The 23,701-nt window shown below is 24.9% G+C and overlaps 1 protein-coding gene across 3 annotated transcripts; it reads left to right on the top strand.

Moving 5' to 3' along the window:
* The first annotated feature begins 86 nt into the window (after positions 1–86).
* LOC129981875 (vesicle-associated membrane protein 3-like) lies at positions 87–23,563 on the top strand. 3 transcript variants are annotated; one of them, XR_008785381.1, is made up of 7 exons: positions 87–244; positions 5,513–5,618; positions 8,411–8,489; positions 9,729–9,808; positions 11,624–11,675; positions 15,605–15,688; positions 20,687–23,563. XR_008785381.1 is itself a non-coding variant. In XM_056092914.1 (6 exons), coding segments are annotated over exons 1-6 (339 nt in total). In that variant the 5' UTR covers positions 87–242; the 3' UTR covers positions 20,707–23,563. The 3 variants fall into 3 exon arrangements, 2 of the variants coding, with proteins under 2 accessions (XP_055948889.1, XP_055948890.1); XM_056092914.1 differs by lacking the exon at positions 15,605–15,688; XM_056092915.1 differs by lacking the exons at positions 8,411–8,489; positions 15,605–15,688 and adding an exon at positions 8,104–8,182.
* The last annotated feature ends 138 nt before the right edge of the window (positions 23,564–23,701 follow it).

The following is a 23,701-nucleotide window of genomic DNA, read 5'->3' as shown; positions in this document are numbered from 1 at the left end:
TGTTTAAAATATCTAAATGAAATGATGAGCACTGAAAATGTAGAAAAAGAAACGCGCAAAATACGGGATCCTTTTAGTGGTGCAATCAAGTTCGTGTGTGGCAATCGAGACAGCTGTCTTTTAATTGAGTTAGTGGGCGACGTTCACCGCCATAGGTGCTGTGAATTTGCGTAAAACATTAGTTTTTAATTTGAATATATTTGTAACTTTCATAATAGAGTGCTTCACTGTACAACAATAAAATGTAAGTACAAAATTTAATGTCAAGAAAACTTTTCTTTGCTATATTTCTTGTAATGCTATGTCCTGTGCTTAAGTAAAGGGAAAATAGTGTGACTCATGGGAAGATTGACACCCGGAAGGTTTTAACGAAGATCTTAACTTTAATCTTCATTCGGTTGATAACAAGAATTGGAAATGATATAATTAAACTTTCCAGTGAAATCTTTGATTTATTAATGGTTTCTTTGCTTTTAGTATTGTAAAATTTATGGCTTGTTTTGGTATATTTATTTTAATGTCAAGGCAATGCCAGTAGCTTGCCCTAGTTCTTTATAATACATCATATTTCACATAAGAATTTTGATTTATTGCATCTTTTCCCTTCTGAGGCTGAAGTCTATACTTTCTGCGACTTTTATAATTTTCTAATTGCAGTTTTAAGTATTGATGCGATTTGTACGTATTTTATACACCATAGTAAACAGCTCCAGACGTAAATGTAAATTTAAAAAAAAAAATGCAATTTCATGCACATTTGGTAAAATTTTCTTTTAGTAATTGTTTAGATAGTTTGTTCTTTCTTTTCATTTTGTGAAAATTTAATAAATTTGAAAATCAAAACTGAGAAATTTAGTTATGATTTATTGAACAAAATCTGCATCTTAATTTTAAAATTAGTTCACGTTTGTTTTGCTTCTTAAAGTAATGGGCATGGAATAAACATGAAACTAAGCATGGTTTTTTATGATGTAAACTTTATTTTATAAATCAGCTTTATTAAGACGTTTTTGATATTTAAAATTCTTTTAATGTCATTTGAATTCTTAATGTTGATTTAATAAGCAAATTAGGAATGTAAATTTTGTTTTCACACTTTTTTATAATAATTAATGTTGGAATTTGTCACACTATACATAATAATTTTAATGTTGCATAATGGCACAATGGGTATATTTTATAAAAATGGATATAAAATAAGTGTATGAAAGAGAAAAAAGAACAAAAGGTAACACTGAAAACTTTGGGGAAGGGGGAAATATTAATTTAAGGTGTATGATTTATTGTTTTTTTACATAGATTTTTTATAAAAATGAAAATATTGTTGTTAATTTATTTTATTAGATAATAAATTTGGTATAAGTTGCGGTATTGAATATTAGATACCTATGGGGGAAATTTAATCAATAAATACTAATTTTCTTAAATATTTGTCATACTTCACTGTGCAAATTTCACAGAACTTAAAATTAAAGTTATTATTGCCATTTATTGTTGTTTAAAAAAATGCTCATGACTCTTTAAAGACTATACAGGAGAATTAGGTACATGGTGATAAATAGCACCAAATTATAACTTATCAAATATGTTAATCATTTACTATTAATTTCTTATATTAATTAATCACACAAGTTTAAATGGGTTTGGCTGGAATTTTTCTATCTTGGTAAGAAACCTGATATCTGATTCTCCAGATTTACCAGTTTTAAAAGTTCTTGATGTCAAAATTTTGAAAGATTAATTTTTAGCAATAGCCTACAAAATATAGGCTATTGCATTTTATTCCTGATACTTCTCTAGGTTAAGTTTTGTGTTTTGATACTATCTGATAAATTAAGTTTTTGGAACTGATTACTTTTGGGAGTTTTTCCAATGACATTTGAATACAAAAATAATTGCTGTGACTTCATTTAATGCTAAATATCTTTTCATATTTTTAAAAACAACTGGAAACAGGATATTTCACAGATTGCTTAGTGATTATTCTGAACTAGATGAATATAAATGTGAAAGCTATCAAATATTAGTTAAGTAATGAGTGAAATATAAATGAAACCTAGTTAGGAGAAAAGATTTATATTCTATTTGTACCATATCTTCCATTTTCTTCTTTGTTTTCTCCATTAAAATAACCATAATGTTTGTTGTGATTAGCTTTATGTACAATAGGAGCATCAGAGTTCAAATTAGATATTGATATAGAAAGAATTGGTGTATGCCTATAGTAGATGCATTTAATATTTCTTTCATTAATGAGCTAATGAATTAAATGGATATCAAGTATAATAATTTTAAGTATTTCTGTCAAACAACACCTTTTAATTTTATTACCAAGCAACCAAAATATATCCCCAAGATGGTTGTATTGTGTATAATGATGTAGTTTCACAATCACTATCAACTTTGGGGCTGCTAAGCATTCAATTTTGTATTATTAAATATTGTACAAAATTCCTTTCATTATTTAGTAAATGTTCTATAATATATAATTTAAAATGCTTTTGTCAGTTCTATTTATTAATATTCATGCTTTGTAAAAACTACCTTATAATTAATTTTTAACCTTTTAATTCTAAACAGATATATATATAATTAATTTTTGTTCTTAAATCATTTTGACCATTGATGTAGTTCAAGATAAATTAAGATTGTTTCTCCTTCAATATTAGAGGAAAGGCTTGATTTTGGTAGATTTATCAGATTTGTGTATACTGTTTTTTCTCCATTCAAAAAAAGATATTTCAGAAAAAAATAATTAAAAAAAGGCGAGAAAAAAAAAGATTTAAAAAATTGAAATTTAGTATCGTTTGTATTTAACAAACAATCATATGAGAACATATGTTTAAAAAAAATATTATGGATATTAAAGATAGATTTTTTTAGATCATAATGAGTCACAATATATGCAATGTTGCACTGGAATATCCAAAACATTCTGAAAGCTTTATCCCATAAGCTATCTATATAAAATTGCTGATTAATTCTATAAGATACAGAAGTTGAAGGTTCCGATTTAGAATCAACTTTAATTGTAAAAGCTTTTACATTTTTGTTTCTTGCATTCTTGTTGAAAAGGTACATTTAAAAAGCTTTAAAAGAAATGCTTTCAGTTTTAAAAAAAAAAAAAAAAGCCATTAAAAGAAATAAAACACCTAGATTCAGGAATTTTCTAAAGCTGATCATTTTTATGTTATGTTATCAGTAAAGGTTTCTGTTCTTTTATTTGATTAGTTTGCTTCAAGTTATTAAATTTTAGTCTATGTGCATTTCATCATTTTCAAAGTATGGAAGTAAATGAAATGAAATCATTTATTAATAAAATTATATCATAGTAATATTTATATTTTGTTATTTTTTATCTACATCCCAAATTCTATTTCCAAAATATGCTCTCGTGTAGTAAAAATATTTTTTAAGAAACAGTTGTTTGAGAATTATCGTGTTTAGTAAAAACATTTGTAGTGTGGGACTCCTGAATTAACAAGGAATTTTTTTTATTGCACAAATAGAGTATTATTTGTGGAAAGAGGGTAACTCATTTATTTAGCAAATTTAATTATTTTAAATCAAAGTGGAGTTTTAAAAAAAATCTCAATTTCATTTGATACAAGGGTTTATAATTAGACTTTTTGCAGTGTCAATTTAAATTCATTCATGACCCTTAGCTTAATAATTCAATTATAATATCTATAGAAAAAAAAAAGGATGATAAAGAATTGGGTATGAATAATATCAAATACTTGTTGCTTAAATTAATAATTTATTTCATATGGATGAAGATAATTAATATTTCCTTCGACGGACTGTGCATTGTATACAAATGTTTTCACCCTCTCAAGTTGGATACTAAATTGCTTACAATGGTTTCAGCTTTTTTAAATTTTGTTAAAGCTTATATATATTATGATACATTTAAAATCCTTTTTAGTTAAAGACTTATTTAATTTTATGTGTATTTGTTGTCTTTGATATCTGCTTACAGTTTTGTGAGTTTTTTAAATTTATTTATGTCATCATAATATAGGTCAGTTTTGTGATAAAATCTTGTTGGGAAAACCTTTTCTAATTGCTTCTTGCATGGTAGTTAATTTCTTTCTTCCAGACTGACCTTGGATTCGAGCCAATAGCCCATTCTTAAGATTTTATGGGACAAAAGCCTTATTGACATCAATACAATACAATGCCGAAGAAAATACTTCTGCATTTGCTATTTTCTGTTCCTTATTATTTTGTCTGTTCAGGTTTTTGGAACCTAAATAAAATCTTGTTATATTCACCTCCCCCCTTCCCCTTCTGTCTTCAAATTTTACTCTTTTCTGTTTTGGTAATGTATATTCTAGAATTATTTTTGCCCATAAATTCAATTTATTTATAATAGCTCATTACTTTTTACTTAGTATTAAATAATTATTGAATTTAATGTTTATACAAATCTGCTGTATATTTTCTTATCGAGTTGTGGCTGTTAGTTCTTTGTAAACTAAAGAATTATACTTCTTAAGATTATTATGAGAAAAGTTACATGTGTTTAGAGGATAGTGGTTCCATGATTGAATAGCATGGATTCAATAATACATATATTTACAAATGCAAAATAGTTTATTATAGTTTTTAAACCAACTATGTTACATGCCTTTCTTTTTTATCAAAATAAAATCATATTAATACAATTTTAATAAGATATGTAGTCATCAAAAATTATAAAATGCTAAATTGCATATTAAATTGTTAATTACTAAGTCATTTTAAGTTATAAGAATTTCTAAACATTTAAAAATATAATTATGAAACATTGTCAATTCCTGCAATAAAAGAAACATTAAGTACTAATCAAAACATTTTAAAAATCAATTGGTGTTTAAGACATTTAAAATGTTTAAAATTTATATTTGTGCATTAAGTTCACACATAGTCCTGAATCCATGGATTTTTTTGTCTTTTTCACGCTTAGCTATTAAAGTATTAGTCTTGGGAACAGTTTTACAAGTGATTCATGTTTTTTGTACATTTGCACCATTTTAGCATTCAGCTATCAATTGTTGGATACTTTTCTCTAGACTGCTACTTGAATTTTGATCTGGTCTCGAATGTAAGTATTTCAATAGGTTAAAATAGATTGAGTTTTAATATAGTATCATATTCATGACACTCAAGCTTAGAATATCTCCTATTTTTACTTGCATGATTCCTATATTTCTTCACCGTTCCATTTGACTTTTAGACTCGTGGGTGAAGAGGTTATATGTTAAAAATGTGATTATTCTTAAATAAACTAAAACAGGGTTTAAGTCTTGTTGTCAGATGAATTGGAGTAAAAAATTATTTTAAAGTAGATTTTACATACTTATTTATTTTTAAAAAATCTTTCTTTTATATGCATTTGTACATTTTTATTGCATTTTGTGACTATTGTAAATATATATATAATTTTGTTTAAGCAATATCAATAAAAAAATGTGTTATATGTGTTATATATGAAGATTAAATTACAGTATGTTTAATTCTTTTTTAGGTCCACTGAAGGCAATGAAGCTCTGTCACCTCCAACGAGGCAGCCAAATCCACAACAGTCTGCAGCTTCCAAAAGGTTGCAGCAAACACAGGCACAAGTTGATGAGGTAATTTATTTATAATTAACTTTATTGAAATGGTGCATTATAAATTGTATTATTAAATGTTATAAGCAAGCGTATGTGGAATTTTTCAAATAAATTAATGTAATGAAAATGTTTTAATGCAATGAAAAATGTTTTAATACACAGATTCAAATTAAAAATTAAGTCTTGATCTTTAGTCGAAAGCTAAAATAAAAATTTCTGCTTAACCACAAGGGAATAATTTTTTTTAATTCTTTTATTTGCATTAATAACTAATTTTAATTTAAATAGCTATTTTTATTAAAAGTGTATATTATAAAAGATTGTTCATTTATGCATATATATATATATATATATAGATAAAGACATCCTATAAATGTTTTGTATATTAATATAGTGTATGTAAAATATAAGCTGCTTATTTAAGTAACATTTTGCTGAAATAATACCGGGAAAATTAAAAAGAATTATATTACCATTAATCTGTGTATTTTTCATACTTAAGAGTTTGATTGTTAAAATTTGGTGACTTTAATGGCTAACTGTTCACCTACAAACTATATATTTTAAAATAATTACCAAAACCAAAGAATCTGTTCATCAGTCACAACAACTATACTGATTTTGCCACTTTTTATTGCATATGAAAGCTTATGTCTAGGAACATCATGATGGTTCGTCATCCTCTCTGCTTCCATTTTTATGAGATATTGCAAAATAAAATGTGGATGAAGCTCCTGACTTAACAACTGGACCAGTTTTGTCTATTTTCATCATCTTGCATGTGTGGGTTGTGACTTTTCTGTTGTGCCAACGTCTTTGTTTTAGAATCAAAAGACTTCAAATACGAAATCCAATTTCCCTAAAGATTTGTTGAATGTGCAGACTTCGTGAACTTAAATCTGATATCATGGGTCAAAAGTTCTTCCATTGGTGTGGTGCAGAATTCTGGATATGAGATGGTAACTCAAATGTCATTCTTATCAGCCAGAAATTGAAAATTGAAAGATCCATCCCAATATAGCTCTCATGTTGCTTATAAATGGGATTTTAATATAACCAAACAAACTTTGCATATGCAGACAATTAGCATGCTCAGTATCAGTAATCAATATAATTTTTATTTAATTATAATTTAAGATTGTACCATTTTGATAAGATTTATTTCAATCAAATAGATTGACTTGACTATTATCAATATAATGACTTTATCAATATGAGACCAATATTAATAAGATTTAAAGAACTGTATTTTATAACAGCAAATGTGTAATTAAACTTTAATTATAATAATATAACTAAAAATAAACAAGTATTATTTCAAATTATATTTGTGCGTTAATGATTTTAAAAAACTTAAATTTGTTAGCTGTACTTCAAAACTGCAATAAAAAAATGATGAATTTGGTCTAACATTGGAAGTTAATGTCTTTATGAAAGTCTGATTTTGTAATTTAAAATGGAGAGTTTAGAGTACTAATGATGCTATGTGTAGGGGTCATGAACATTCATATGAAGCAAGTATTTTTCAAATTGGTACCATGTTTGACTCGAAAACTCCATTGAGATCTTTTCCCACAGAATATTGTGTGAAGTGTTTTTTCAGTTTATTTCAAAAATGGAGAGTAATGAGAAGAAAGGTAATCATTGATGATATATCTCAGAGTTGTGAGCTTTTATATGACATGAAGATTTTTGAAATTAGTTTTGTGGTTATGGCTAGGGAACTCTGTTGTGGGTTTTCTCCATGGAAAGTGTGCAATGAATTAATTTTTTTATTGTTCTCAAAAGTGGAGTATTGAGGAGGGAAAAACAACCTTGACTTCCCCTGGGGTCTTGAGCTTTCATGCGAAATAAGTCAGTAGTTAGAGCTGAGGGACTGTTTCTTTGCTTTTATTTTTATTTTAAATATCTAGTTTATTTACTAAAGATTTTTCACTTAAAAGCATATTAAGATTTTTTTTTTTTTTTTGCATTCATTTTCCAGTTGTAAAAAAATGTGAAATAACATCATTTTCTTGTTTAGTATGGATATTTGACAAAAATATAATTTTCGTAACTTAATTTTTTTTAATAATTTCAATAGTTTTTAAAATATAAAACTATCTATGAGTAAAAAAATCAGAATGTTTGAAAAAAAAAGTAATTTTGAAACTTCTGAATTATGAGACAAATGCATTTGTTTTAATGGAACCTGGCTTCCAATATTTTTATATAGCTGTATATTTCTAAAAAGTACAATAGTAATTTAATATGTATTAATATTTTTATTTGTTGCATTTATTTTAATAATTAAATCTAATATAATGTAATGATTTCTTTTTAGATGTCTTTTTCTTTGTCTTTAAAAATTCAATTTAAAAATGCAAAATTTTAGTATTTTAAAATATATCTATCCATTTTGGCAATATAATTTCTTGTTGTTACATATATTATGTTTCTTGCTTGCCCATATTATTGTGGGTAAATATCAGGAAAATGTGGAGAAATTTTATTGCTGCTATAGGTTGTTGGAATAATGCGTGTGAATGTTGAGAAAGTTCTGGAGCGTGATCAGAAGCTATCTGAATTGGACGACCGAGCAGGTGAGATGCTGAATGAACTGTGCAAAAGAATCAACTTGGTCTCTGCTCAGTTGGTCTTTTGAGGGTCATCAGGGTTAATGATTGACATGAAGAATGAATTACTGAAATAATTAAAAATGTTTTTTTCTATGACTGAATGAGTCCAAGTTTATTCTTTTATTAATTGTAATTATATGTGTCTAAATTATTTTTTCATTTTTGTTCATTGCTGCAAACACCTAAAATTAGGTTGTGGATATCATGCGTACAAATGTGGAGAAAGTATTGGAAAGGGATCAGAAATTATCTGAACTGGATGACCGTGCAGGTAACTTCTTTAAAAATCCTGGGGAAGCAACTCAGTGTCTGTAGCCTAGCATTCTTATTTGATGTTGCATGCTTGTATTTAAAATTGCCTTTTATAATTTTAAAATAAAATTTTTTCTATTGAGATTTTTTAAATTTATAAATTTTTTATTAGCTGTTTAGTTTGCAATCAAGATTATGAATTAAAAAAAAAATTAAATCCAAAATTTAAGATAGATTTATGTAAAATATTTCTAAATCTACATTTTATTTTCCCTAAAAGCTTATCATTTATAAAAGAGATATGCTCATTCATTGAATCCAAATTAATATTTATTTAGCGTGTTGATCTGTAATGGAAAAATCATTATTTGGCTTGCTTGCTTGCTTAAAAGATTGGGTACTAATATATAAAAAGAACTACAATTTAATAAATCATGTCCTTCTTAAATGTAATAACTAGTATAGTTTTTTTATTGTTAAAATTTAAAAGAATGCAGATTTTCTTTGAATTTTCAGTTAATATATTTTTTAAAAGTTATACATTTTATCTTCCATTTAATCATAAAATTCAAGTGAACCACAATACAAAACATGCAAGAAATAAACTATAAATTTGCTTAGGGTTTTTTTTATCACCTTTACTGTCTTTGCTTTAAATTTTTAAAATATGAATTAAGAATTATATAACTTGTGATTGAAAAGCATAATTTCTTTTAATTGAAGATAATTAGTAGCCCTATATGATTAGCAGAAAATTTGGGATTAATATTTTGATATTTTGGAACTTGAGTGTTTCTTTCAACATAAAATTAGACTTGCATTATATATATATATATATATATATATATATAATATGAATTGCAAATAATTAAAAGATTTATATATAGGAATATCCAAAATCTTAAGCTAGGTCAGATTTTGTAAAAATTTGTATGTAGAGATCCATAAAAAATGCAAGTCTTCTGAATAAACCAAATTAAGTTGATTTTTATTATTTTTTCACAATAGAACTAGTTAAAATGTATATTTTGAAGTGTTATTTTTGTTTCTTATGGTTACTAGTTGTATGCTTTTTATTTGAATTTGGACAATGTTTCTAATATACAAATTAAAAATCTGTGTCTAATCTTGTTTCGTTTGAGTAAATGTGGTTGCGGTTATTGTAATTGTTTTTTTAAATATTATAACTGTAACTTATTTTAGAAATATTAACATGATCACTATTTCAACCTCACTTGTTTTTCTCAAATCCCACTAGATGCTTTGCAACAAGGAGCCTCACAATTTGAACAACAGGCAGGAAAGCTTAAAAGAAAATTTTGGTGGAAAAATTGTAAGGTAAGAGGTTGCAAATTCAGAATGAGTCAAGGGGAAAAAAAAAAAAAAAAAAAAAAAAAAAAAAATCTTTGGATTTTAAACACATTATCTTGCTTGAGTAAAAATATGTAAATTAATATTCAACAAACTTCTTAAAGCATTTTTAAAGTTTTTCTTCATTTGCATTTCTGAATCTTAAGAATAAAAATAGAGTACTTTCTATATCTTGGATCTAAATTTTTATTTTGTCTAAGATGCATTTTTTCCCCTTTATTGTTGTTTTTTTATTCTTGCGAAAATTTTGCAATGAACTTTTTGTAAATTAATAATAATAATTTAAAAAAAAAGTTTTTCAATCTTTTTTAATTTTTCAACCTTTTAGCAATTTCTCACTATGCATTATATGCAAGTATAGAAGTATTCTATTTTAAATAGGAAAAATATATTACATTTCTACCTTTTGTAATATTTGCTTTTGCTGCAAACTTAAGATCCAGATGACTTAATACAAAATGACAAATGCAAAACTTTCATTTATAAATTTGTCTGCAGAAAGTATTTTAGTGTGTTAATCTTTTTCTTTAACAAATAATTTTCTATTTAATTTTTTTATTCAGAATTATTGTAATTTTTTCAACTGTTATATTTTTAATTTGTTACTTTAAGTATTACAAGTGAAAGCTTGTAAATTTTATTTAAAATTGTATTTCATATTGCATTGTGTGAATCATTTCTACTTTTACAGTGTTTAATTGTTGTTGAATCATGGGTTAGAATTGCCTAAATCTTTGCTGAAAACTTTGCTAATCATTGATATATGTGAAATTTTATATTTTGAAGCAATTGATAAATGCTTTTGTTATACACGTGCTGTTATATACAAAAATAAGCAAAAGTTATACGAATTATATATAAATCTTTAATTTACGTCTTTTTAACTGTAGCATTTACCAACCATTGTCGCAGTTTAATAATAGAATAATTACCTTTGAAGGACCCTATAAATCATGATATTAAATATGGCCTTGTAAAGCTTTTTATTCCAGTCTAAATATGCATTAAGTTACTATGAGAAATAAAAGAGCATATAAAAAAATTGAAAGCAAATTAACAAACATATAATTAGACCATTCTATTTACTTTATTCCTTAAATAATTTTTTACTATGTGTTGGAAGATTTTAAGTTATTCAGAGTAATTTTTTAATTTATATTTCTCTTTTTGTATGGGAAAATTAATCTGTTTATATTTTCTAAAAAAATGATAAATTACACTGTATTAGATTGCTAAATATTAAATGTTAAAACTAGGTGGCAAATGGGGTTCCATTTATTTAATGATTTTTTGGTTCCATGAAAATATATTTTTTCTACTTGCCATGAAATAATTTAATCTACTTTAATTGTAATTATTACTATATCAATTTTAATGGCTTGTTTTATTCATTTTACTTGAGAGATAGACTAAAAGCAAATAGGAAATATGCTATTTCTATTACAGCATTATAGCCAATTTTCACATTTCTAATAACTTGAATGAGCTGTTTTGAAATTCTAAGGTTTTATCTGTTTGGTTTTAGATGATTGCCATTATGGTCGGTATTGGTTTAATAATCGTTATCATTATTGCAGGTAAGTTTACACTTTTAGAGTAGCAGAAATAAATCCCTAGGCATGAAGAAAAGTTTTTCAGTTTTTTTCCCGTTTTATTTCTGAAATCTGAGATATATTGGGTGGGATTAGGAGAAAAAATTTTATTTTGTATTACTGGATTTTTATAAAACCATATATTTTTTTTCTTCATGCCTGTTTCAATTTTATGATTTTATTATTTCAGATGTGGGCAATCTTAATTGGAGTAGTTCTTATTATAATTATTGTTATTGTTGGTAAGTTTTATTTTTATTTTGTTTAGTTTTATTTATTTTTTTAAATTTATTATTTATTTATTATTATTTTTTTATTTATTGTTATTTTTTTTATTATTTTTTTGTATACTTTTCAAGCACACAGCAAGAAACAAAAGGAATAGAATATATGTATAATATTTCTAGGTTTAGAGGAAAACTTTACTAGTAAAAAGTATTGCAACTCTTTGAAAATGAAATCTTTTGATTGAATTCATTTGCATTTATAATTTTTTATTATATATGTAATTAATTTTTATCATGTATAAGTTAAAAAATTAGTTACAGCTCTGATGCTAAATGAATAACTACTTTCTAGTTCAATAAAATTGAAAGATTTATTTACAATTTTATTGATAAAATATAAAGCTATATATTTCTTAGTTCCCAAAAATAGAATAATATGGATGTTCAAAAGAAGTTTTGCTCAGCTAATTTAAAACTTCATACTATTACTTAGAAATATTACGTAACAAGGAATTTCAGAATTATCTTAATGCAAGTAACTTTCATTCTTAAAGAAGTTGGAAGTGACTGATTCCTTTTCATTCTTTTTTTTTTTTTTTTTTTTTTTTTTAAGTTGTATTTCTTTGAGTGTGTGCTATAAATATTTATTTTTATTTATTTGTTTGGTTAAACCTTGTTAGCATAAAATATTATACAATTTTACCACAATGTTACTTTGATGTTCTGAATGCCAGACAAAATCTTGAAGATATAATAACATTGTAGGGCATTTTATGTTAACAGGAAAAATGGTTTGTTCAGTTCTTTTCTTTTTTTCTTTTTCTTTTGATTTTTCTTTGATTTCATTTGTCTTAGTTATTTGCCCAATCTGAGTAAATTGAGTATTATTCAATATTATTTTAATTAAATATGAAATAATCGGTATTATTCAAATGATCTTTGCATCATCTGTATGTCTTTTATTATTATTAATATACAGAGTATTCAAAAAAATATTGAAAAATGTTTTCACTTTTTATTTATTGGAGATAAATAGGCACAGTAAATTGGAAAAGTCTGTTAATAAAATAACTATATTAATTTACAAAAAGTTAACTTTTTAATTTAAGTATGGCCACCTTGAAAAATTGGTCATTTGGAAATAATTTCGTTTTTCTACTGCCACATCATTATAAATTGAGTAGTTAATATTTTAAAACTAAATGAGTTGTGTTTAATTGAACATTATGTTCAGTGTATATTAAATTGGAATGGTGGTATATCAAGAACTGAAAACAAAGATGATAAACTAAGTCTTGCAAATTTTGCTGGTAGCCAGCACGGTAATGAATTTTCTGTATTTTCATGTTGAGCTATGGCATTTTTTAAATTAAAGTGAAAAAAGAATTTATATGCATTTTAATGAATTACAAAAATTCGTTTAAATGATTAAAAATTAATAGAATATTTTTAAAATATACCTAGTCAATTTGTGATCGCATGATGAATGAAAAATGATTGGTTAATTGAATTTGAGGATACAATTGATTGGAGGCCTCACCACTTGTACATCTAATGCGTAGGACTTGAGAGATGGAAATGTATTTGATAATTTGAAATAGTAGAACAATTAAGAGAACACTGTAAAATGAGAGCTGGAATCATCCTACCAGAAATGGATCTATCTATCACACAGTGATGTTTTTGTTCTTTGTTCTTTGAACTTTTAAACAGCAAATGTTAGCCCCATTCCTGAAGCAGTGGCTTGATTTCTTTTAGTGACTGTAACAAATGTTCAAAGGTCAGGATGCCCTGTATTTCTAGAATTTTGGAGAACTTATCTTCAGAGATCCGAACAACTTTTTTTTTATTTCGATGCTCTTGATTAGTTGATGACTTTAAAATGATTGGTAATGAATTAAATTCTGAATATATTGCATAAGTTTTCCCACATTATAAAAAAAAATGGATGAAATAATTTAGATTGTGCATTATGTTCTCTGCAATAACTTCATTTTATTTGCATGTATTAAATCTAAATAAATTTTATGAACATTTTATTCTTCTAATATTTTTTAAATGGCATTTGGTTTATTTTGGGAACTTTTATTCCGTTTTGCATTATTAGAGCACATATAATTTAAAATTTTGGAATTGTCCAAGTTAATTTAGGATTATGAAATAAGAAATATAAGAATGTCTTTTTGTTGTTTTCTACTTAAAAAAATTATTTAAAATATAACAAAAAATAATAATGAGGCTCATTCAATTAAGTGATACAGATGCATTTATTAAGGATATATGCAGCTACATTCACCATTGAATTGTAGTCTAACATGACATAATTTTAATTGGCTTTATTTCAATTATTTGTAGCAGAATAATTTTTTAAAAAACCATAACTAAAATGATTAATTTTTTTTTAAAGATTTGTATATTTATATCGGTAATATTCTGTTATAACATGCTTTGAAATGAAATAATATATATATATATATATTTAATTAGTTAGTTACAGAAGTGTAAAAATATTTGTACTTGTGATTCCATAAATCCATGAATTCATCCATTAAGCAACAAGTTGTAAAGTTTTGGTAGCATGTAATATTCAACATATATTTAAATTTTACTTGGAACATTCTTTGGGGTCTTTATTGTTTATGGAGGAACAGAATCGACCGAAAAATTGTTTCAGGAACATTCCTCTCGTCCCCATCCCCCATCATTAAATAATTTTTCGTTTTCAAGTAGTATGAAACTAGGGGGGGGGCGGCGGCGATAATCCTTATTCTATATAAAGGCGCCCTTACATCTGAAGAAAAATATATCCAGCAAATTTTAATCTGTCCTGTAATTGATCTAAAAAATATCAGTTCAGGTTTGTTTATAGTCTTTTTTTTTTCCTATTGTTTCAAATGGTTAAAAAAAAAAGTATATGTCATCTTTTCTTTTTTTTCTCTCATTATAATTCAATTAATTTTAAAGATGAAAATTTGCAGCATTTATTAATCTGATTGCAGGAAAAAGAATTTAATTGACCAATTCGATCTAGAGAGATCATATAAAAATTTGTAACAGGGTGATTTCATTAAAGCAATTATTTGTCTTATTTTAAATGCTTTTAAAATTTATTGTGCTTAATTATCTCCAGTAGGTAAAAAGTTAAAGCATTTTTTTTTTTTTTTGGAACACTGTATATGCAATTGCATATTTGTAATATATTGTATATAAACATGCTTGAAAATATCTTCAGTTTTTAGTTGAATAAGAATATAATTGCGACAGAGATTGATAATTTGTGAGTAGAGATTGATTTCGAATTACAAAATATATAGCCCTTTCATTATTGACATATTTGGTTGGATTATTATGTTTCTATTTTCACTTATTTGGATTTATTTCATTTTCTTCCATCTGATTTGATATGGTTTTTAGTCCTTCAAACTGAATGATTTTAATCTAAATCAAAATATGGTTTCTATGTATGTTTCATGCATTCTGTCTTATTCTATTCTATCTTGGCAGTCTAAGAAACTTTGTAACCAATTATGTGTTTTCTTTTGACAGCCATTTTGTCTATTGATCTTTTATTTCTCATTTTTTCAATGTTTGATCATTAGTAATTTTACTATACATACATGAATTTTTTTAAAGAAAATGGAGCACAAATTTCTGTAAGAAATTAGTAATTTATTGTTTTCTAGTGGATTTGTGTTAAAATCTGGATCTATATTTGTATAGAAACGAATTGAATTTTTCCGAATGAATTACATAAGTAATTCAATAATTGCAGAATAATATACTCATTTTTATCTTTCTATTGCAATGGTACATTTAAATCTTTTTTTTTTTTTTTTTTTTTTTCAAGTAGCATCTTTTCTGATTTTTTACTTCTTATTTAATATATATATTCTCTCTCTTTCTGCTTTCTTTAACTTTTTTATGTTAAAATTTCATGATTGAAGCTTCAAGTTTAGCCTAAAGCTGGATGGAATGGTGTTCAAAGAAAATTATCTGTGGAGTATTCAGCAAGATAGCAACCTTTTCTTGTAAGATACTGATTGAGTGTAATTATTCATAGAGTGCTGTGCTTCTAACACAAATCTGGATTCTTGCATGGATAGTTTTCTGTAATAACTGTTAATAGAATGCAAATGAATAGCTTTGTCAGTTTGAAATGATTTTTGAGATTAGTTGCAACATTATTCTGTGTTAATTTTTGTTTTTACTAATAGACTGATATTTTAGGTATTTTTTGTTACATAATTTGAGAAATTGCGCGGGTTTTATTATTTCTGTCAAAATAAATTTTAATGGTTTTAATATTTAAAACTTAAAGGCTTTGTTGATTTCAAAATTAAAATCTTTGCAATGAAAATCAACTTGTTTGGGAAAACAAAGTGTTGAATTTTCAATATACAAACCCAGTATTAGTTGACATTTATAAATTTTGCATCCAATGGGATTTTTTCTTACTTTTAAATGGGGAAAAAGAAAAAAAAACCTGATCTTTTTTTTAAGTACATAGAAAAATAGACTTCATTCCAAGCTTTCTTAAACTTCTTTCCCGGCTACATTTGTTTTTGAATGGATGAAAAAAAAAAAAAAACTTTTTTAACTTCATTAAATTTTAGTACAGTTTTAAACTTGGAAAATTAAGCTTTAATTAGTGATAGTTATAGAGAAATTCAATGCAAGTAATCATTCAGTAACTTATAGAAATCTTGAAATAGGACAAAAGGTTTTATGCCTTTATGAGGCCCAAAGGATTTAAAAACATATTGCAGAAAAGTGGTTTTTCCAATATAAAAACTTCAATTTCACAGTAGGTGCATCCAATGTCTTTTGTCAGCTGACTATAGATATTTCAGGAATTAAAACTATTTTCTTTATCAAAGGGAACAAACGGGTGGACTTCTAAAATCTTGTGTATATACTTGTATTTTAAAATTGAGTTATTAAATTTTATTTCAAAATTAGTAAAATAATATCTGTCTGGTCTTGTATTTCTTACTTGAATGCAATAATTAAAAAAATTTTTTTAGCATTAAACGTAAAAATATTTTCATAGATGAAATTAAAAAATAGGATTTACCCAAAATCTATTCTAATGTATTTTATATATTGTACTTTTATGCAACTATGTTTTCTGTTAAACAAATGTTTCTTTGTGTTTTATTAAAAAAAAAAAAAAAAAAAAAAAAAAAAACTTTTTCTGTGAAGCCTGGTGCATGTTCTCAGATAAGTGCAAGAAATGTGTCTTCACTGATTCAGATTCTTTTCTAAACCATTCCCCCCCCCCTTCACTTACTTGAGATCACTACCCTTATAGTTAAAAGAAACTGATTTAAAAAAAATTAAATTGAAAGGAAGCATTTTGCACAAAACAGTATCTAACTTTATTTATTTGTTGGAAGAAAAATTAGTTTAGATTTTTTAAAAAATTATAGAATTGGGAAACTTCTTTATATTAATGTAATTTATTAGAAAAAAAAAGAGTAAAGAAAAGAAAATTTAAAAATATTTTCTTTTTCAAATAATCATAATGGTGAAGTGGTATTATGTATGTATAATCTGGTTTCCATTTTTTCAGCTTGGGCATATTCTTAAGGTTATTGAGCTGCTATGGTTTCCACACCTTATGTGCTCACAGAATAACCAAACATCTACAGATATTCACACCCTTAAGAATCAGTCATGTTGTGTGCATGTCTATTGTTTCTATGTGTATTTTATTATGCATTTTGCTAGGTATACAAAGTATTAATGTCAAACTATGTTCGCGGCGGTATCAAAAATATATAAATTATTATTACATATAGTATTAGCTATTATCTATCAAAGCAGAAAATCACAGCCATGCTGTAAACTTATGCTGTGGGTGTTAGAATTAGACTATAGAAATTAAAGAAGAAAAAACTATATATGTATATATATATATTAAGAGATATTATGCAGAGTTATTTTATGACTTCTAAACATATCGTTTATATTACATAAAAATTCTTCATTACCTGGATTAAACTATCCTAAAGAGAGAAAAAAAATTTCAAAATTTTACATCCAGATTAATAAAATTATTCTTAAGACATATTTTTGGAACATATTAATTTTAAAGGTCTGTTTTTTTATAAAGTAGTTTAGATTTTTAAATATGGTGATATATTTTATGTAATGCAATATTCTTAAATAACACCCTACTAAAACATTGTATAGAGATTAAAATTTACCATCTTTTTTGCTAAACCATTTATGAAAATTTTCTTCTTAACAAATTTAATATCGGTAAATCTTTATATAAGGACCTGTTTCAGATCCAATTTTTATATCAAGTATGGGACTCAACAACCACACACACACACAAAAAAAATGAACCATAAAAATTTATTTGTCAATCATTATTTGAATACCACTTTTGAATGTACTGTTATTTCTACATCAGATTTAATGTACATAGCTGGTGCTTGCATTTTCAGACTTTAATGCTATGTATAAAGGTCAATTTTTTGCCCTTGCTTTAGGTTTTTCTAAATTTTAATATATATGTGTAGAATTATGGTTTCTTTTTAAAAGATGACTCTGCTTTAATATATGTGTGTAATTAAATATCTTGCAGTTGCCTGTATGCTAGCATGTATGAAATAACAGCTGTTGTTTAAAAATAAAATTTGTATAGATTTATTTCTCAAAAAAATATGAAAATTCTTGGGAGGCAAAACATACATCAAGTATTAATGGCTTCATAATTTTTCAAATTGAGTTTTTACATTATATGAGGAAAAAACATTCTAATTTTTTAAAACAATTTTTATTATTTATTCAAATTTCTCTATAAAATAAGTCCCTGTGGCGTGAGTTGTGTATTTTTTGTAGATGGAAAATATATTTTTTGATTGCAAATAAATCCTTATAAAATGAATAGCTTTATTTATGAAAACTATAAAGATGAAGCCAGTTTGTTGCAATTTATTTTCACTATTTCACATATTTTTTATTAAATTGTACTGATATATTTGCCAAATAGCCATCTTACTTTTCAAGGCCCAAACTTCAATATCTAATTATAACAGGAAGTTTTTAAAATTTTTATCAATATTTTTCAAGGTGAATTTTCAATAAAAATTTTTCAAAAAAGTTAAAAGCAGTTTTAAAACATAACAAAATGTAATTTTCAGTAACCTTTATAATATGAGATTTAATATTCAAAAATGTTTCCTATCATTTTAGAAAAATCTTTGCAGAAAATTTTGTACTTTCCAAAAAAGCTAAACATAAATAACTATTCTTATAGCTTATGTATAGGATTCTTTTTTCTATCTTGTCTTTTGAAAGGCAAAATTGTATACGAGGGTTTGAGGACTTTAATATTCAACCCTAATTTTTGAATAGAATTTCCCAATTATTTTTTATCTATAATGAGAGATTTACATTTATTAATGTATTTTTCAATCTAATGTGTGAACTATAGGCACCGAATTTAATAAAAATTTTTCTCATAAATCAGATCAAAATATCATCTTTTTAAAAATCCTGAAAAAGAAATATTTTTATATCTTAAGAAATGTAATCTTTTATTGTATTTAGCATATTTCTAATTAAAAACTTCTGATTAAACAAATATTAATTTTTGAATATTTTTGATACTCTTGTTGTATAGTAATAGTTTTCTACTGATAAAATTTCTTGAATAATTTATTCAGGAAATGTTTACAGTTTAGATCATTAATGTACAAATAAAAATCTTACATTATTTAGAAAAATGTATTATTTTTCTTAGAAAATCAACCTTTCATATTTCAAATTCGGTGCCTATAGTTATAGTTGTCATTTGAGATTGGCTGTCATTAATACATATTATTTAGGAGTAATTTATTTTTGTAAGTTATCAATGGCAAGCATGCATTTGTAAAAAAATAAAAAGGAAAATTGTAATATAAAATTATATTTAGAAACTAGACTTTTTTTCTTTTTCTTTTAAATCTCATTACTCAAATACTATAAAGAATTCAAATATTGTTTTCGTAGCTTTTGTATGTTTCTCATGATTTTGTTGATTTGATTTTAAAAATTTTAAAGTGCAAGAATGGTTTTTAACAACTAAAAAAAAAAAATACAAAAGTTGTGATTAAGTTAGTAGTATAAGTAATAATTTGAATAGTAAATAACATTTGATAAAATCATTTTGAATATACAAAACTATTGAATAAATTCATTTATTACTTATGATCTTTCCTGATATTAACTGTTCTTTTTTGACTAATAAATACAAATTATTTTGGGATAAAATTAACATCTTTAATCCATTAATTTTAATATAGTAATATGTATCAAATAATTAGATTTAGAATTGTTGCTAAGAATATCGTCTATTTTTGTTAGGTTTATAATTTGTAGCTGTTCTTTGGTTTTTCATAAGGAAAAAAAATTGCAGATTTTTCTGTGATTGATATGTTTTTTTTTTTTTTTAAACTCACTTTTGTTTTTAGTTTTGCTTGAATTTAGAGCTTTTTTTTTTTCATTATATTTTGAGAAAGTTAAAATTTTGGGTCTAGAAGATTGAATAAAATATCCATCTAAGAATTTTATTGCTGAAAATTTCAGAATTCCTGTGGTATCAAATATAAATATATTAATAGTGATATAAGAAAGTTGTAGCATATTTATAATATATCATGTAAACTTTTTTCTAATAATTTCAGCCCTTCAGTAGATCCATAATAACATATGGGAAGTGAAAATTTCTTTTTCAAATAACTTAATGATTTAATTATATTAAAAGTCAAAGCATATAATATAGAAAAGCTATATGAACTGCCTAGATTTCTTTTTTCAACATAAAATAGTGTAATTAAAACAAATTTATTTTTTGCTTTTTTAAACAGTTATTGTGATTACAGTAATCAAATGGGGCCTTCTTTTATTCATTTTTGCATGGAATGTATTTATTATTTTTATTTTGAGTTTAACCTTTTTTTTTAAAATTTTATTTGCAGTTCTGCTTTTTAATTTATTTGCACTTATATTTTGTTGCTTATTTTATTTTGCAGTTGCTAGTTTATCTGGCTAGTTCAGGATTCTGCACCATGAAATTTTAAATTTGTTTAAAATGCATGCAAACAATACACATAGATCAGCCTTTGGAAGTGGACAAATTTATTGAAGCTTTTGAAACCCTCTATTGACTGTTGTTGCAACATGTTCCCTTCTGTAGTAACAGTGTTCAATTTTTTTTTTTTTTTTTACTGCTCCAAGATTATTTATTGATTTTTTTAAACAAACAAAAATGTTATAAAATGAGATTTATTGTATGTTAATAAAATTTTTGTTCTTTTTGCATGTTTTATTTGTGCACCTTTTTTTCATAAATTCATTGATAGTATTTGCTTAAATATTAATTGTTTAAATTTATTCATTTTCTTAAAATATAACTTCCTGCTTCAAAAAATGTTTAAAAATTGCAAATTTCTGTTGCTTAATTCTTTTATTAGTATTATATCTACAAAATTCCTTTCGTATTGTTTTTAAAAAAATAATTTGTGTGCTAAATTTCGCAATAAATTTTTTTATATATATTTGCATATATTCTGATACTAATCTTAATGATTCCAAAACTAATATTTTTCTTTCTTATAAATTCTTAGTTATGTATTTATCCATGATATGTATTTGTCTTAGAGAATTTATGGCTTTCATTTTGACTTATTTTTTATTTGTATATGGTAAATTGTTTCTAAGCGTTTTATACGATTATCACATAGATACATATATCTGTGAACTATATCCCATTTGTATAATATGCCAGTTTGTCAAGTGATTAGATTGGTGTTTGCTCTATTACGGTTGTTCTGTCAATTGTACTAAATGTTTAAATGTAGGAAAAATGATGCGGATTCGTGAATAGCAAACATGAACCGATCTGCTGACAACTTACTATTCATGTAGTTCATGTGCTTGGATGTATTAAAATTGAGCATATAGACACCTTTGCAAACAAAATGTGAATTAGTATCATACTTGTATGTTTCAGTTTTCTGCACTGTATTATGAAGTTTAATATACATTCCTGGAGTTACTTATCTTACACATAATGACACGTTATTTTCTAAGTTGTATTCAAACCTCAGTTTAATCATTTTAAAATTACATAACTGTTGGCTTAATCTTGTATTAAATTTTTTTTAACATTTGTCATCTGAAATTATAAGCTTGATTTTAGAGTTTTAAATTCTTTAATGTTGCAATTTTTAATTGTTTTGAAAAATAAATTGAGAAAGTATGAAGTGTTGTATTGGTCACATGATAGTTTATAAATTATTCAGCTCTTGATCACAGTCATTGTATCAGAGATGCTTGGAGTTTTCATTATTGAACAGAAATAATATATTTGATTTTTAGATGTATAAGCATAATTTACCTTATTATTATTAGTATTTATATAATTAATACTAAAATAAAGATTTATGATGCAAAAATAAATTTGTTTATTTAATCAAATAATTCATAAGAGTTAGGAGAAATGTCTTTCTCTAACCCATCACTTTATTAACTATGCAAACAATCTTCGGTAGAAGAGATAGTTTGAAAATATTAAATGGGATGTTTCCATACAAGCTTCTTATGCAACATCTTTTTTCCTAAAATTAAACATTATTAAATAGTTTTCTAACCAATGAAATATAATAAACAGCAAAATTAATCTTTATTATATTATAAACACATTTAATAACATCTGTTTTTAATATTTTGAAATGGATTGTTACACTATATATTCATCTGCAGCAAAGCCATCAGCTTTTGCTTTCATGTCATTATGAAAAGTGTGTGTCTGAATTTCATTATTAATATAAAAAAAAAAAATTAGAGAAATCTTCTGTATGAAATTTATTTTGAGAAATGAATAAAGGGTGCAGATTAATGCTGTGTAAAGTCTTTCTGTAGACTTGAATGTGTTATTTATTCTTATGCATTATTCATGTAAAATAATTTGTTTTTAATCAATGCTTTTGAAATATTGGTTAAGTTTTTTTTAAATAAAAAGTTTAATATTAAGAATATATAATAAAGTGTAAATTAGATGCAATAATAATTTCCTGACCTTTATATTGATAATTTCTTCAAGTCCAACATAACAGGAATTGGAAATCAACAGCATAGAAACTTAAAATGTGTAAAAATAGTCAAAATTATCCAGGTTACTCGGGATTTTTTTAAATTATTTTTTTTTTAAATTTATTTATTCTTTTCTGACTTTGAGTGGCAGACAATTGTGGAAGCTGTTTTGTAATCAAATATAAATGTGTTTCATTTTTTATTGAAATGTTATTGGTAAAACAAATGAGCTTAATTAATTGGATGTAAATTTTAAGAAAAAACAACTTAAGGAGGATATATTTGTACTAAATGTGATGCATTTTCCTTACGCTTGTAGTATTTAACTATATTTAAGAATTTACCAATCCATTATAAAATTTCTATATGCTTATCTATTTTATGCATACTTTGTAAGATAAACTCATATAATAGTTTTCTTTTAAGCTTTTATCCTATATACTAGAAATTAATCTGTTGATTGTCCAAAAACTTTGTCAAGTATTCTCTGGTCCATTGACTGCAAACTTTTGCCCTATAATATTGTGAGAGAAAAATCATGTATATCATGTGTTGTTGGAAATAGATTGTTGAAGTGTAAAGTTATTGTGTTGTTCTTGTAACATAACTATTGCATATTGTCATTGTTTTGAGATTTGAGAATGATGAGCACATAAAATGTATATACATATATGACAGATTAAGTTATTTATTAACTTTTAGAAAAATGGGATTTGAAAAATCAATGTTTTGGGGTTTATTGTATGAAATAATCAGTATTATTTCAGTAATCTGTGTATTATTTGATGAATGTTAATAAATTAATTTATCTGCAATTTTCTCATTTCTGATCAATGACAACAACCACATTTCCTCATTCTGAAGCCTATTAAGTATTTAGTTGTATTATAAAGTTTGTAGAACTTTTGGCATAAATTATATAGCCTTGGCATATCAAGTACAAAATGTAAATA

The sequence above is a fragment of the Argiope bruennichi genome, chromosome 8 (genome assembly GCF_947563725.1).
Source record: "Argiope bruennichi chromosome 8, qqArgBrue1.1, whole genome shotgun sequence".
Taxonomy (NCBI): Eukaryota; Metazoa; Arthropoda; class Arachnida; order Araneae; family Araneidae; genus Argiope; species Argiope bruennichi.
This window is presented reverse-complemented; position numbering and strand designations above follow the sequence as displayed.